The sequence below is a fragment of the Melanaphis sacchari genome, unplaced genomic scaffold (assembly GCF_002803265.2).
Source record: "Melanaphis sacchari strain LSU unplaced genomic scaffold, SCAv2.0 Contig22_pilon_pilon, whole genome shotgun sequence".
Taxonomy (NCBI): domain Eukaryota; kingdom Metazoa; phylum Arthropoda; class Insecta; order Hemiptera; family Aphididae; genus Melanaphis; species Melanaphis sacchari.
Window position 1 is genome coordinate 1,981,531 of NW_020271107.1, and position 19,310 is coordinate 2,000,840.

At 25.7% G+C, this 19,310-nt stretch overlaps 1 protein-coding gene across 2 annotated transcripts in view; it reads left to right on the top strand.

The window, feature by feature from the left end:
- Positions 1–2,309: 2,309 nt before the first annotated feature.
- The window catches only part of LOC112594480 (oocyte zinc finger protein XlCOF8.4-like), a 37,592-nt gene continuing 20,591 nt past the window's right edge, over positions 2,310–19,310 (top strand). The window contains exons 1-3 of one of the 2 annotated variants that reach the window (XM_025339277.1): positions 2,310–2,736; positions 3,018–3,149; positions 8,170–8,820. In XM_025339277.1, coding sequence (XP_025195062.1) covers positions 8,182–8,820 — 639 coding nt within the window. In that variant the 5' untranslated portion in view covers positions 2,310–2,736; positions 3,018–3,149; positions 8,170–8,181. The remainder of the gene's footprint in view (positions 2,737–3,017; positions 3,150–8,169; positions 8,821–19,310) is intronic. The other variant, XM_025339278.1, reaches the window with a different exon arrangement.

The window sequence follows — 19,310 nt, forward strand, 5'->3', positions numbered from 1 at the left end:
TATTATTATTGCTTTGAGCCATGTTTTACAATTAATTTAATTTAATTTTCGTAGCACTCTTAAAGTTCAAATTATTTTTTCAACAAAATTACTTATCAAACATATATATTAATTTATAAAGATCAACAAATTGAACTAATAAATATTGTCACGTCATAAAGTTTGAGAACCACTCAAGCGCTTGAGGTCCTACAGGTAAGTTATTCAGATTGTCTTTCATTAAAATCAATCAGATGCTTATTATATTGCATTGTAACGGTTTATGTTCGACATATAATAGTATGATCTAAGAACACATAGGTATTTAAAATACCTATGGATTGTAAACCTGCCTCTAAGCACTATTTTACAAATAGTAGAAATGAAACAATATTAGTAAAATGATTCGGTTTTTATTATATTATAAGTAATTATTCGCTTAAACTCATGTCGACGTATTTTCAAAAATATGTATAGTTTCTTACTTAGTATTCTGTATCGATGCAATCAAAGGGTAAGATTGTTTTTCATAGTATGGTTTTTATCTGGAAAATATTTTGATAACAGTACACCATTACTAAGTCGTTTTATTTGTATATCCCGATATAGATTATAAATTATATTTACACATAGTTTTAGAATGATGAAGTTTTCTCAAACTCAATAAATGGAGAAAATTAGCAAACATAGAAAGTTACACTAATTTTAATGAATCGATTAATTGTTGATACATTTGTTCGGTACGAACAATAAAACTCTCAAACTAAGTATTTTCAAGAATGTTTTAACTGATTACGTATCGTAAATTTAAACATTTTTATATTTATTCATTGGCATAGTTAGTTATTAATATTATTAGATATGACCTGTAAATCGTTAATCTTTATGTGCATGCATTTAAAGACGATATAAACCATATAATAAATATTATATAAATATATATTTATTATTGTGATTTTCAAGTTGAAGATAAGCAATCTCGATATACAATTAGAATTTGAAGCTGCATTTGGTCATTTTCGTAATGTTTGTAGATAACATTTTATGTTAGATAACAGACATTATTCTGCATGAAGATGATGAAAGTTGAACGGTGATAAAGATACTAAAGATGTAAATAATATTTGCCATGAACACATCATACACAGTGCGTATAGATATCTATATTATTAATGTAGCATATATATACGCAGAACATTGCGTCGAATATTACAAAGATTATAGTCGAGTATCGACATAGGTCGCCATATATGTTACTATACATCGTCATATATTAGCATATAGTTTATATGAAGTGCGTCATTCGGTCTAGGATACGAAGCAAAAGAAGACTCAAATATAAATAAAATTCTAATAATTCAATAGTTATACGCACTGTGTGTTCCGTGTTACGTCCTTCATGTTCTGTAAATTCTAGTCGCATAATACGTCACGAAGTTTGTTGTAAAGGATATAATGTAAGATATTGTGCACTTCGTATATCTGACAATCGAGCATGCACGTCATCAAAGTACATCAAAATATTCAAAAAGAAGTGATCGCAACGCTTACAGGAATGCAGAATCTGAAAGACAATACAAGGTCAAAAGGGTCAACAATTAATATTATGGAGTAAAATACAAAAATAAAAATAAAATAAAACAAAAATATAGTGAAAAGTTTTGTATTTTGAATTTTTGAGATTTGATTCGATTTGTTTTGTTTTATTCTTTAATATTAGTAATCTTTAGCCGAATTATTTTGGCGTTGGATGTGCGTATATGAGATTTCGATGAGACGACACGGAACGATAAAATTTTTATTATTATTATAATTATTTTTGTAAAGCCGGCGACATTGAGTGATATTGCAATACCGCGAATATGTTCGCGCGCGTATGTCGTGTGTGTACATATTTGTGAGCTGTGTCGTATGCGTTTGTGTTTGGTCGATGTGTGTATGAGTGTGAGTGATTGAGTGAGTGATGTGTGTGTGCGTTATCACGCGCGATGGAGTTCAACCGGCCTCGACGACTTTGCCGGGTCGAGCGAGACTGTGAGCGCTGGCGACACCGCACTGTGCCGTATAGCGCGCGGCGCCAACGAAGTACCGCGGCCAGACCGCGCCGATGCCGCGTGTCGATATTCGCTCGACCGACCCCGCTACGTGCCACCTGGGCCCGGGCTGTCGCTACGCTGTCGTCGCGACGACGGCGTAGCGGATGGGTCGCGGAGCCGGCGTCTGCTGGCACAGTTCACGCACCGCCGGCGCGACGCTTTGCGCGCGCGTCCTATTCCGCCCGGTCGTTTCGTTTTGCGCCGCGCGCTATACGGCACCAGTGCGGTGTACGCCAGCGCTCACAGTCACTCGATCAGTCGACCGGCAAAGTCATCGGAGGCCGGTTGAACTCCCATCGAAAGCGCGTGATAACGCACACACACACACACACACTCACTCACTCAATCACTCACACACTCATACACACACACTCATACCAAACTTACAAACACACACTTAAACACGACACACACACACACACATGCTCACAAATATATGTACACACACACGCACGACATACGCGCGCGAACAGAAATATTCGCGAACGACGCGATTAGTGCGCTCGTCATACGCCGGCGACGTGTTATACCGGTTTGTGAAAAAAAAATAATAATTATAATAATAATAAAAAAAATTTTTATCGTTCCGTGTGTCCTCTCTATCGAGTGCCGCCGTGTTACACGCACACTCCAGGCGCCAAAATGAATTCATATAGCTAAGGTATAATATTAAAGAAAAGAATAAAAAAAAAAAAAAAAAACAAAACAAATCGAATCAAAATCACATAAGAAATTCAAAATACAAAAACGTTTTTCACTATATTTTTTTTTTTGTTTTTATTTTATTTTTATTTTTTGTATTTTATACATAATAATTAATTGTTATTGTTTTTGTTGTTATTGTCTTTCGAATGTGCATTTTGCAAAAGGCGTTGCGGATCAGCTTCTTTTTTTTTTTAATTATTATTATTTATTTTGATGTGTGCATGCTCGGTGTGTCAGATTAGTACAAGTGCAAACAAAATCGTGTTACATTATATCCCTTTACAACCAAACTTCCGTGATATTTTATTAGCCGGTACTAATGGTGTTACGAAAAGGAATTTCGCGAAGGACGATAACTACTAACACACAGTGCGTATAACTATGTGATTATTTTAAATTTTATTTAATATTTGTAGTCTATTTTTATTGTCTGTAATCCGTGAATGACGCACATTCATATAAATATATATAATATATGTGTATGTGTATATATCGGCGTACAATGTCGATACTCGATAGCAAAATCGCTGTTCGACCAATGTTCGCAGATATATATATATATATATTATATATGCATATAAAATGTACCGTCTACTATAGTATATGATGTTCATTTGAGGCAAATATATATATTTACATGTTGTAATCTTTTATCACACGTTTTCAAACTTTCATCTTCTTATCACTGAAATAAAATGTATGTTATCTAACATAAAATGTTTAATATCTACAAACATTACCAGAAAATATTTAAATGCAATGTTTTTTTTCAAATTTAATTTATATACGAGATTGTTTATCTTTCAACTGAATAAAATCACAATAATAAATATATATATATATATAATATATATATATTTGTTATGGACATGTACGTCTTTAAATTGCATACACATAACGCCAGTTAACGAGAATTTACGGAGTTCATTACTCTATAATAATATTAATAAAATTATACTATGCACAATGAATAAATAGTAAAAATGTTTTAAAAATTTTACGATACATTATTACAGTTAGAAACATTCTTGAAGATACTTTTAAGTTTGAAAGTTTTTTAATTGATTTCGTACCGAACAAAATGTATTCAAAAATAATCGAAATTTCATTAAAAATTAGTGCTAACTTTCTATGTTTTGCTAATTTTCTCCATTTAACGAGTTTAGAATTGTCATATTTCTAAAATATTATGTGTAAAATATAAATTTATAATCTATATCGGGATATAAAATTAAAACTGACTAGTAATTGTACTGTTATCAAAAAATATTTTCCAAAATAAAAAACCCATACTATAGAAAAAAACAATCACCCTTTTGTATGCATCAGAATCTAAAATTTAAGTAAAATGAAACTATACACTATTTTTGCAAAAATACAGTCGACATTGAGTTTAAGCGAAAACCAATTACTTATAATATAAACTATAAAACCGAATACATTTTTACTAATATTATTTTCATTTCTACTATTTGTGTCAAATTACTTATTTGGGCATGGATTTACAAATCCATATATTTTTTTAAATACTTTATGTGTTTTAAATCATATATTATAATACAGTCGAACTATAGAAAGCCAAGGTTACAAAATAATTATAAGTCATCTGATTGGTTTTAAGTAGAAAGGACTCGCGAATACTTACCTGTAGAACACTCTAAGCCTTAGTGGTTCCCAAACTTTATGACAACGTGACCAAAATATTTAATTGATTCAATTTTGTTGATCTTTATAAATTAATAATATGTTTAAATAAAATTATTTTGACAAAAAATAATTTGAAACTTTAGGTGCTACGTAAAATTAAAATTAAAATATATTATTAAATTAAAAAATAAATAAAATTACGAGGTTTTACTTGTCTAACAAATTGAGAACCGTTATTCGTAGTTCATTAATAAAGATAATGTAAAAATTAAATAAAAATAAATTATATTCGTTTTTTAATTATAAATTGATTAAAAAAATTTAAATATCTTTTTTGTTCACAAATTTACATATATATATATTACATAGGCAATGTTGAATTTGGAAAGGCAACATAAAAATTAAATTAACACGATTGAATTATAAAAAAATAAGAAAAAAAATTAGTTTAAAAAGTTTTAAAATATGTACTATATAATTTTTTTCAATATTTAAAAAAATTTACAACAGTTTAATTTTCAAAAATATTTTTAACACAATTTCCATATTTTATTCATAAAAATTTTCTATACAAATTTTGTTGACTAAAATACTTCACTGACAAAAATTTAAGTTTTTATAATATTTTTATCGTCATTCTGGGACATATTAAAATAAATAAAATATTATCAAAACAGAGTTAACAAGTTGAATCAATAGTTTTTTGGTAACGAGTACTGTGATTAAATATTAGAAATTTGTGTTTGAATTCATTTTATATGTAGATCGAAAATTAGTTGAGAATTGTCATTCAATAAATATATAAAGTCGGCTCAAATAAAAATAAATGCATGATAAATTGAGTGTTCATAATAATTCATACATAAAATTATTTCATAGGACGAGCGGGTGAAGGATTACATTAAATTTAAGAGAAAAGATATATATATATATATATATATATATAAAATAAACGTTCTACAATATAGTAGGATACTGTACTTAAAATAAGAGTATGACCATCCGACCAGATGACCGATAAGCAATAATAATGAAAACGTGTTTTAGTCAATATAACTTATTATTTGATTACTATAAATTTATCGAAAGTTGAACATCAATACTAGCTGAGAAGAATAAATTACCATAAACCAACTTTTCAATGATTTTACTAGCCTCTGCAATACATTTCCTACTTTTTTGATTCAATTTAAAAGATTTTTTCCTTAAAATAAGTATAAACTCGAAGATTTTTTTTTGGATAAACAGTTACATAATCACAGATTTTAAATTATGTAATATGTAGTAAACATAATATTTTACAATAAAATTAAAATTGTTTAGCATTGATTGCATTCTTCATAACTCGTTTTGTTCGATCATAGAAGTTTCGATAAAGATTTCAACAATCAATAGAATTAAAGTTAATTTTTATCTGACTAGAATTCTACCTTAGAAATAATGATAAATGGGAGGTGAATAGAATAACATACCTATTTATAAATTATTTGTTTAAAATAACTCATAATTTACATAATATTATTATTTACTCATTTACTACAGCTTTATAGATCAACACCTAAAACAATATTTACAAGAAAACAATATATACTACATAAACAGAGTTAACATTTTTGACTGAAAATTAAATTTGATCTAATGATAACCTAATTTAAACTAACTTTAAAAAGAATATTATGTATGGTTCAAACTTATGAATACTATACATTTTACTAATAACGTTATTACAAACACTTCAAAAAAAAATTGTCAATATCTTCTCTTCAATATAATATATTATCACCGTTATTTATTTAATATTAAAAAATAATATAAAAATTTCTATTATTTATAAATAAAAACCAAATTATCACTTATATTATATTATATTATATTATAATATTGTATTTGGTTGTTAATTTTAAATTATACAAATGTTTTCATTATTTTCATAATAACTTTTTATTGATTCTTTATATTACACCTCTTTAATTCTTGAGTACAATAAACCAATTAACGAGTATACAAATATACAATACATACAATATATTGAGTTGAATTAAAAATTAGACAATACCTGAAACATTCTGTACATAAATTGTATCTATATTTTTAACTTCATAAATTATCTAAAAATAGTATTTCATTAATGAGATTAAAGTAAATAAATATTTCACTATGTCGTAATAGTAACTGTTTCATAATGACTATAGGTCGAGTTCAGTGATAAAGTATTTATTAGTGTATGTTTTTTACGATGATCGATTCGTAATTATTTTTATAGTATAGTAACGATCAAATTGTCAATTGATTGCCGAATCCTGAACTAAACATTTTTTTAATCCGTTCACTTATTAATTTTTCTACAACATACTACATGTGATACTATCTGGTGTTTAATGTGAGCAGTAGGCGGGTGCTATATAGATTAATCGGTAATTAAATATATTTTTAATTAAATTTTGTTCTTTTTTGTCAGATTATTAAAATAAATAGTATAAATTATAACCAATTATAGTAATTATAGTATATAATTAACATCGACAATCATAATGTTAATAATTAGTTTTAAAAAGCCTCATCAATGCTTTTCTCAACGCGAGTGCTAAGATTTTTTAATTCATAAGGTCAGCGAGAAATGATTAAATCCAAGAAAAATTGTATTTATCAAACTGCACGTAGCCACATTAAAAATTATGAGTTCGTTTTCAAATGTGTTGTATAAATACCATTATAATTTATAATGATTAAAATAGGATAGGTTAAGATTGTGTTCTGTGTGTATTGTATTTGTATAATAATCTAAAGTACCACCATAGTTTTCTATTTATCATTAAAATAACGTACAAATATTGACTTTTCGGTGGTTTAATAAAATATTGTTATAGATTCAAATAAATGTTTTATGATGAGAGCGATGGAAATATGTACCTATATACTTTATACTATATGAACAATATACACACACCTAGACACTGATTATCATTAAGTCAACGGCCATATTGGAGAATTATACAGAATTACGCACTGCCCGTGATATCATAAGGTTACAATTTAAACGCACGTCAAGCTAACTGTAGGTGGTTTAATCGTACAATTGTCAATTGTACACCCGATCTATAAAGAGAACGCAGATAAGAAATGTTCGTGGCGATAGGTAGGATAGGAAGTGAAATATGAAATATATACCATAAAGATATCGAAAACAATAAATAAAAATGGCCGAGACACTTAAGTGATTCAAAATCAATTATGACGACCTCGTATGATTTTACCGATTTTAGTCCATATTATACATATTATGCTGTTTTTGTAAAATCGTGATCGTGAGTGTAATTTCACAAACAGGTCGGTTCACTCGTCGTGTTTAGTGTCGAAAAAATACGTTTTTCACTGCCGAAACATACTATATTGATTTAAATGTTATCACTACTATACATATTATAATATTATTATTTATTTTTTAAATATTATTGATCAATTATGCATATTATATACCTACACGTACCTTGTCGATTGTCGAATAAGTCCGCTTAATGTGATATTCAAAGTGTTTATGGTTCGATTCGGTATGATATGTTTGAACAGAAGCCTCGTGGGGGAGGTCGCTTTGGGTGACACGCGGCGGTTTCCCAAGGGAAATCCAGAAAAGTATATACACACGGTACACGTAACGTGCGTGTGCTTTTGCGGCGCATCGTGTACATCGTAATATAATATATGTACGACATAAGTTAACGCGTGCTTTTTGTCCGTTGTGCAGGCTGTCTCAGACATGGGAAGCGAGCACTACTGTCTCCGGTGGAACAATCATCAGAACAACCTACTGGGCGTATTCAGTCAACTGCTCCAAGAAGAGTCCCTCGTGGACGTGACGCTCGCCTGTTCGGAAGAAGGCCGACTGATCCGCGCCCACAAGGTCGTATTATCCGCGTGCAGCGCGTACTTCAAGGCACTGTTCCTGGACCACCCGACCCGGCACCCGATCGTGGTGCTCAAAGACGTTCAGTTTTCTGAACTCCGCGACCTGGTCGAGTTTATGTACCGGGGCGAGGTGAACGTAGACCACAGACAGCTGACCACCCTGCTGAAGACGGCCGAGAGCCTAAAGGTCAAGGGGCTGGCCGACATGGCTCGCCCCAGTGACGGCGACGACGACACCGTCGGCGACCGCGTCGAGCTGGTGCCCGCCGATCGGGATGACGAGCCCATGGAACCGGAAGACCTGCGGCCGTTGAGCCGGTGCCGGACGCCGGTGCCGGTCGAGAGCCGTACCCCGTCGCCGCCGCCCACCGAGAGCGACGACAACCTGTCGATGCAAAGCGAACCCAGCGACATGACCACTGTCTGCAGGCACGACGACCAACCGTCCCCGTCCGGTTCCGGTCTGCCGCCAGTTCAGCAAGTACCTTTGGTAAGCATTTTTTTTTTTATATATATATATGATATACACGCATCATACAACACTCGCATACATACCTGCTCGTCGTAATATTATTATATTATATACGTATAATATAATAAACTCGTACCTATATTGTGTGCTTGCCGAAATTGTACTTTCCAATTTTTTGTCGTCGGCTCTGGCTCTGGTATCGGCGAAATTCCATTAAATTAATTTTGACGTGTATACAATAAGCGATATTTCTTTTTTATTTAATGCGTTGTAGACACGATGCACCGCGGTTACAAACATAATACGTATATTAATAATAACAAGGTCTCGAACGCAACACAATTTTCGACGCTGATAATAATATTATTTTCATAAAAACTTCGTGTAAGGCGTGTAAGGAATTATATTCTTTTTCATTCGGTCGACTTTCTTAAAATCGATCGTTCCCTTGGAGTTATATGAAGAGTATAAAATCCTCGTCGTCGATCAAAGGAACTCATATCTACCGGTATCTGTAATTGGATTACGTTGACAAATATATCAGATGATAATTTCATTCGTTCAAAATAGGTGACCCGTAAACTTCTCGGATTACGTTTAAGAACGATGCGTAAAGATGAGAATATTCGAAAACAATAACATTCGATCTCAGGTAGGTAAACATTTAATGTGTCGAGAAATCGTAAACACTCGCGGTTGTATTTTGCTCGTTCGCGCCCTCCAAAGTCTATTTTACACTGCTTCCGTTATTATATACCTGAACGTGTCAAGGGTGTCAATTTTAAATCTGTAACACGTCATGACTTTACTGCTATATATTTTCAATACAATGCGGCACTCCAATAATTCTACGATGTGTGTGTTCGTGTGCGCGGGCGGGCGCATGTGATAATTTTAGTTTATTTTAATAAAATCATAATACGAATTACGTGTCTCAATATTATAATAGTCATTTTAATTATAAACTATAATAAACATTTATATTTTTTCCCCGAAATTTAATATTTTGTACCTATATTCGAATAAAATATAAATAACGGATCAATAACACTCAACAAATCAAATTTAATGGTCTTATAATAATTGATTGCTAGATGACCGTACATTTTTCTGAGTTTACAGAATATTGAATAAAAAATTATCTATTTATTCGATTTTGTTAATAATGAACAGGTCTGAAAATGTATATATTGAGATTATCGGTTAAAGAATTCCCATTTATTTAGAATAAGGCTTTAATAATTTACCTAACTTTTATGTTTTCAATTTAGGATATATTTATATTATTTATATTCTGTTTTTTTCACTGTTATAATAACTAATTTTTAAACTTGAATGTATACTACTTTTTCTCTCTCTTTTTTTTTTTTTTTTTATCAAAAACCACTTTTATGATAAATTACAAATTAAATTTTTTTTATGACTTGATAGAAAGTATTTACAAGTACCTATCTCAATGACAAAAATACAAAACTACCTATTTACTTATTATATTGAATAAATTACCTAAATATTTAAAGGACGAAATCATATTACAATAAACTTATTATGTATTACCCATGAATCTATTATAAATATCATTGAATTGACAATAAAACTAAAGAAAAAGCATCATTTTGAAATATAATATATTAAATAATAATTCTAAAATTCATTGATACTTTTAAAATAGTTTTTGTACGATTTCATACAGCAGATATAATAAATGTAAAATCGTCATAAGCATAACATTTTAAAGACTTCAGTTGAACTTGTGTAGCGATTGATATAATCGTTTTTAGCAAGAAAATAATAACATACATCATTTTTTATATTATAGTAATAAAATGTTTTTTGAAGCAATCTTGTTATAATAATTATTTTAGATGATAGCAGTAAACTTTTGATTTTAAGTATTCCTCAAAAAATTTTCATAATTCTATACTATAATCAGATATACATTCCGTTAATATTTTCTATTGAAGTATATAGACATAATAAATTCATTTAATTGTTCCACGTTAAAAATTAATTCGTTAAGATTATCTTTAACTGATTAACATGTTAAATTAGTAAGCATATTTCAAAAGTAACTACTCATATAGGTAACAAATTATAATACTATGCAAGAATGAATTTAGACTTAACTTTCAAATCTATTTAAATCTTGAATACTGAGTATATAATAAACATTAAATTTACTTTTTTAGTAGTAAATTATAAACAATATCAGTATAACCAGTGTTAATAGTTAGTAAAATATAATATAAATGTTTGAAAAATACAAACTATGACCTAAATAAAAATAAGATCTCTTTGTCTATTTTATATAATTCATTATAAAAATAATCACTTAAATATTATGGTTTATTTTTTTTAACATATTTACATTTTTATTTCATTCAAATAAGATTTATAATATAGGATATATCTGATGGGTTTTTTGTTTAATTTTTTAAATATAATTCTTTATCTACGTGTAAAATCATTTAAATTTTACCTGACTTATAGACTTGTATAAGGAGGACTTCAACTCTCAATTATTATTTTATGATAATTAATTTCATGATTAGCTTTATGTTATAGTAACGTAGTTACTCATAATATGTACACTTAGATTGAAAACGGCATATGTTTTAGTAATTTTGATAGATAAATATACAATATTCCATTAGGTATTGATAAACTAATGAAATTATGTCAACAACTTGAAATTACCAGCGTGCACATTGTAAACGATATACATTTTTGTTATTTTGTTGTGATTTTAAGAATAATAATGATGTATTTAGTCATTTAGGTATGCTATGTCTGTATAATTTTATCAGTTTATGATAGTAAATAATAAATAATTTTTAATATTTTGTATTTTAAAGCAAGGAAAATATTATTAATTTAACTTACAAGTTTATTTTTTTTTTTTTTAATATTAAGTTCCAGCACAGAACTTTTTACAAACATCACTACCACCATTGTATAGAATTTATTGATCAAAATCGAATGTAGTTGGCTTTTTGGAATCTGATTTCTCGGTATTTTCATGTTTTATGTTTCCCCGATCATAATAAAACATTTTTGGTAACTTTTATCAATAAATTTTGTTAATGTCTTAGAAATAGTTTTAAGCACAGAATAATTTTTCAATACAATGATTTATCATTACTTTTAATTTGTGCCATTATCACTTACCACAATACCATCAGTATACTGATTCACTCTGAAATAAGTGAAACAAGATGAGTTCTTAATATACTAACCTTGTTCTTTGTATCCTGCATATTTTGAGTAATTTATTAATCAATAGAATTTGTAATTTTAAGTATCAAATCTCGACATTTGAATACAAAATTACTTTACCATATTAATTAAAAAATCAACTAAAACGCAGTAAATGTTGAAAACCTGTATTCAATAAATATTAATTTTTAAAAGAAATTTACATTTTTGTAAAGTTGCTTGTACCAATATATTATGACCAGAATCATTTTTCTAATGTGAAGATTAATTTTGAATTAAATAAATATAGATATAATAATTATACAATACTATGGGGCATAGAGTAAACTCGTGCAAGTGCCAATATCATTTATTTGTATTTTATATGCTTAAATAAGTATTGGCTTGTATGTTTAAGCATGAACAAATTTAACGAAATCGATAACTTCATTTTAACTTTTAATAAAACCTCATGTGCCTTATATGTATAACAATGTAATAATAATTTATCTATGTATATATTTAATATTAAAGTATATATATGTATGTAGATCTTAAATAAGTATTATTTTTATTTATTATATTTTAATCATAAACGAAGGTTGCTGTTAAAATTATTATTAAGTACCTATACATTTTATTTAAAACAAAATAAATAATTTTTACTTCGTAAATAAATAGAATTATTATAAATTAGTTTTAAATACTCTCAATAAAATAGTTAAATATATCAATATTACGTAATATTATATCGTATAATATATGTAGTTTTACACTATTTACTATGGTTAATATAGTTTTTAAATGTTAAAAGTAAATGATAATATATGCATAATTGTTAGGTGTAAAATGTTATTTATCTATCAAGTATTATATTTCTAATCAGTTTAGACATATTTAAATGTTTGTATTAAAAATGTTTAGTTAAAGCCTAAAATATTATGATAGACTATAGATTTAAAATTTACAAATTTTCAAATAAATTTACAACATTCTATAAAATATTAAACTAATTCAAATAAATTAATTTAATAACAAGTTCATTACTTTGAATGGGAAGAAAATACCAATATAATTTTATATTAATTGTTTTATTAAAAATGCAATAATACGTTGGTTCTAGACATTAAGAAGTTCCAATATGGCAATATATGAAGTTCACACTGTGAATACATAACTAAATCAACATTAAATTTTGTAAAAAATTTAAATTATTCAATACAATTTCGGTAAAGTTTTATCTTGGAAAAAAAATATAATTATTCAATTTCATAAATATGAATATATTATAAATATACTCAACATTTTCTAGCAATAGTAAAAATTCATTATATTATTCTCAATATCACCAATAAATTGCATACAGCATGATGTTGTGGTTTAATAGTTTAAAAGTAAACCAAAACAATAAATAAAATGTATATATAAATAATATTAAACTTAAATAAAAAATCATAGATAGCAGATAGTACATAAAATGCTGAACTCTAAAGGTCAAGTAACACAGGTCCATTTTAACAAAACGAAAAATTATATTCTTAAAAATATTAATAAATCTAAAATAATAAGACTAATATAGTAACAAAATTTAAATGTATTAATTTATTTTTTAACATTTTTGTTTGATCTTTATTTAATACTCTAATATTATTAATTATAGTTGTTTGTTTTTTTTCACCAAATTAAAACCTAATCATTTTATTGTTTATATCCTTAAGACACGGATAAAATTTCTAATTAACGTTCTATCGAAATTGGCCTTGAAAATATTTATAATTTATAGGACATTGCACCAGTAATAACCAGAACCCAAAACACCCTTAAAAATGTGAGAATTTTATTTTTTCAGAACATCTGAAACCTAGATAATTAATTCGAGTGCAAAACAGTAATATAATTATTTCATAACCTATAAGATATTCGTTGTACGAAAGTTCTTTTTTATGGGTAAATAACAGAATAGCAAGATCATAAGTTCCGACTTTGAAATGACTAATGACTTTTTTTTTTGCATACTTTATAACCAGGAAATCCTTTACGCATAGTTGATCATGAATATGCATTGATGTTTAAAAATGTAATTCGGTTACTTAAAGTGCGTGGTTAATTAAGACATGAAATTCAAAGAGCAGAGATAAATTACTTGTATAATAACATCCGAATGTATATTTGAACACAAGTATATATTTCAAAATTAATTATTTGTATGACTATTTATAGGCAGGACTTAAAAATGTAGATTAATACTTTTAGGTTTTTGTATTTCTTTATTGTTCAAAGATATATTTGAAAAATTAATAAATAATTATTAATTATTTTCATTTCAAATTATTTATTAATTTTCTCAAGGTATCAATTTATATTAATAATTCAATTTTTTTTTTATCTATATAAATATATACGATTATAATACAAATATAATTATTATTTCAATAAAAAAATGAAACATGTTTTAATATTTACCAAATGTTGTCCAACCTAATTTAAAAGTTAATTAGGTATTCTTATATTTAAAAACCTCTTTTATCAATTACTTGTATAAGTTATAATTTTTTTTCAAATTTAGTCGTATACATAACCATTTGTCCAATTATAGTTATCAGTAAAATACTTGAAGTAAATAATAAGTAAATAGTTTTCCTTGGTTAAATTATTAATAATCAAGAACATTTTTGGTTTTTTTTATTAAAATTAAAATTCACTAAACTTTAATTAAATTTTTTATAGCCTAATTTTTTTCAGATATCAAATATAATAATAAAAATTTTACGCTTCATATAAAATATTATTATAATCGTTTTTAACATACATTCTTTGGAAATGCAGCTGTTATTTATTAAATCGTATTACGTTTATGTTCAAAGTATTATGTAATACAAACCTAAATTTGAATCAATATGTCTAAAAATTATACTTGGTGGTTTTATAAATTAGCATATCTTCACGACTTTGCTTAAAAACTTATTCCTAATGCAAGTAAATTCAAATTCAAATTCAAAATCCAGTGTTTAAATTATATGTCATTTTACAGTTTGGGTACATAGCATGATATTTTTTTAACCCTTAGTATATTATATAATATAATATTTAATTTATACATATTACAAACACATATATTTTATAATACATTTAATTTAAAGCAGGTGCTTTTAGTCATTTCACAATTTATATTTACACAATACATTACATGTTTACACTACACTAACATCTTTAACTTTTTGTAGAATTAAATGGTTCAAGTATACTTTACAAAATGTTGGACTACTAATCCGGTCATCTAAACTTTAAATAATTATAACTCATAAACTACGTACTCGTCCAAATTTCGAATTGTATGTATCAAAATACGAGTACATCGGAATATGAAAATAAAAATTATATTATCATTTAAAAAATTTAAAAAAATTTAAAAAAATTAAAAAGACATAATTTTCTTTTTCAAATGTTGTTCTGACTTGACAGTAAATTTTATGTAAAAATATTTTCAAAAATGCTAAAAGATTTTTAAATAATATGTATTGTTTGATAAATGAATTAACTAGTAATATCTTAAAAAACTAACGACCCATACATCAGCACTTCACTCTAACACAGTTTTTTTAAATTTTAAACTTTATAATTTTTATGAACTTTTGACCATGACATTAAAATGAATTTATTTAACCTATAGGCTAAATTACCTATAATTTGTTGTAAGTACATACTTTTATATTATTATCATTTATACAATACATTCGTTTTATTTTATCCACATAAATCAATTAATTATATTTTAGCGTTTACCCAATTTTAAAAATTACATATATAATATAATGGTATTATACATAAAATCGGCACGTAATTTTCGCAATAATAATTGTCCTCAGATTCCACGTTTTTGACCATTTTGGCCTTGTCTTTTCTTATTTTAACGTAGATTTTCGTACTGTACAATGCATTATATAAACTCTAAACAAAGGTTTTATAGCCTTGAAACATGTTTTAGTTCATTAAGAACATTCGTATCACGTAATATATGAAATTATCTGGGGTAACTTCTTTTTAATTTAATCTTTAGCATTCAATGTTGATACTCTTATCGAAATTAACTTTTGTGGTATAGTTTCATATATTTTAGAATAATAATATATTTACTATTTTATGTAAATTTTAAGATATTGCGCATTTAAATAATAATATTTTCAAAATTTCTATATTCATATTATAAATTGTATTAGACAGTAATTAATTAAAAAACCTTCAACTAATAATTTTTGACATTAATTTTAAACTTAAGTTTTAAATCAATAATTTATTATAATAATTGTTAGTGTACATACTAAATGTTTGAATTTCGACTAAAGTTTCTTAGTGGTTTGTTTTATTAACTATACATAACTAATGATAAATAGTTCATTTTTTATTGGTTAAAAAAAAAAAATTCGGGGTTTAATATTATGTTATAAGTTTTTATATAGTTAGTAGCTTTATTCAAAAATCAAAACTAAAGTAAAAATTGTACTTTATATTTCAAAATATCTATTATTTTTAATATGTATCAGAAAAAAAAATGTAAAAAAGTCTCTACTATTTGAATCTTTGTTAAAACGTAAATTGTATCAAAATATGATACATTGATACACTACTTCTAGAATACCCGTTAAGATAGCTTACACAAGATTAAAATGAGATTATATACATATCTATTGCCTTTTTATTCTTTATTTAATTATATATTTATATTATTAGGTAGACTATGGTTATAAATAGTAAGTACCTAACTAACTATTATACATTAAATATTTAAATATTTTTTTATATGTATTATTTTACTGTAATTATTATACTGTAGTATTCATTTTTTAAAACTTCATATTATAGTATATACCTGTTTTTTATTTTACATATATATATATCCTTCAAACTGTAATTGATTTAAAATAAATTTAAATATTTTTCCTATAAAATTCAATTATACATTATATCTTAAGTTAAAAGTAACACTAAATATTTTTTAGAATGACCTTCAATTTGAATCGATATTTTTATAAGGACGTTATAGTAAACATTTTGAGAAAAACTCGTATTTTTAGCACTGCATGAATGCGCGACACACATTTAAATAAAAATGCCAACTTTTTATTACTACATTTTTGTATTGATTTTTTTTCCTTAAAGTATTTGAATTAAATTCAAAATTTAGTAAATAAGAGTTTATTCAAAGTTTTAACATGTAAAATTGCTGGATAACATATACATTATACGCAAATATAAATTTTAGATTTTTTAAATTTAAAATCAAACTATCAGATAATAAGTATTTAATATTATTAACGAGCAACTAAATGTAGTTTGTGCTCATATAGTAATTTTATGTTGAATAATGTATACATTTGTCTTTGTGTAAGCTAAAAATATATTTTTGAAACCATAGAAAAATAATCGTAAGAAGTTGATGGATCAACGAATTTCAATAGCTAAGTTTGACAAAAACGGATTATTTAAGTCTAAACTTCAATTTTAGTCAGTTTTAAATTCATATAAATAAAAAAATTAAATTAATTATTAAATTGTATAATCAAATATTTTTTTTTTAACTTTTAGTTTCAACCAAATCAATAATAATAAAAAAAAAAATGTTGTTATGCACATGTTTATTTTATAATAAGAATTTTTCATTTCAATTTAATTGTACACATATCTTAAGTCCAGATGATTAATAAAAGTCAACAAAACTAAATTATCTTATATTCTTTTGTAAACAACACATAAATGTATGAAACCATTTTTATTATATCATAATGCATTACTAAATAATTTTTTTATTGAGACTCTTTTTTGTGTTATATATCTTATACACTAATCTGTTTTTTTTACCTGTACAAATAATGGGTGTAAATTACAAAATATGAAAAATATTTTTTTAGAGAGTTTTTTTTTAAAACAATTCAAATATAAATTTATAATTAATGTATTAAACATAAATCAATTATTCCTATTTGTATATAATTTATTTTAAAACTAATTCTAAATATAAAAACATATATCTTATTGATAGCGTTTAGGAAAATTTATATTTTTTCCCCGTTAAAATATAATATTCTATTTTAGTTTTAGTATAAATATCTAGTAAAAAACTTTTAATTGTAATACACTTCTTAATGATTTAATTTTGTAAATAATAAATATAAATAAACAATCATACAAAAAATAATAACTCAATCTTAATTTGCCGGTATTGTAAATATTTAATATTATAAAAATGTGAAGTTTTGTTTGTTTTTTACTAAAGCTAAATAAATAAAGTACGATTGAATTTTATTAATAGGTGAATATCTTTTGAAAAAGTAAACGTAACTTTAAATAACCAAACAAAAATTATGAATGAGAAAATTAGTCTCTATAAAACTAATAATACTCCATATAAATTGTAATTTGCATCTATTGACAAATAGGCAAATAATATGTGACATAATTAACTATATAGTTCAATATATAATTTTGGATACATTTATAATTTATATTTATATATCAAATGATTCTTCTTAGCTTATTCGCATAATTTAGTTTAATAATCAAACTGTTAAAACTATTAATTTTAAATAAACCTAAATAAAATATTTTTAAAATTAGTACATTTTTTATAACATTTATGGAATGACCTAAGATGTAAAAATTTCATCTTTTTTTATACGAGAAACATCTTTTTTTTATTTTACATTTTAAATCAAATGATTTTTTATAAATGTTTATTAATATTATATTAAATTTGAAATCGTAATTTCTGAGTTATTAATATGTACGTATCATTCTTTAGTAAGATCATGAGTTTTACTCGTACATAAAATATAAAATATTATGTGTAATAACTAATCTAGTATTTGTTACACCTGATCAGTTAACTTTTACAAATTATAAAATTAACAAATAAAAATAATGTTAATAAAAATTATGGCTAATAATCAGTTTTTTAAGTTAAAAAAAAAATAAAAAATAAAAAATAATTAATTAATATTAATTACTATAATTTTCAAATCATTATCTTTACCCCTATATCTATCGTGATCTTAATATCTTTGGTAAACCAAGTTAAATAACTTATACATTACTTATTTTCATTCCAATTTAGATTCTTTAAAATATTTTTTTTTAATTATTTACTTGAAAATGTGTTAAAAAAGTAAAAGGTATTTATTAGAAAAAAATTAATTTCTGTAACTACAGATCTATCATTTAAAAAAATATAATGAAAAATCCAAATAAAAAAATTCCGAAAATTATAATTTGAATAACTGCATTATTAAGGGATACAATTATAATGACTTTCCCAGTGT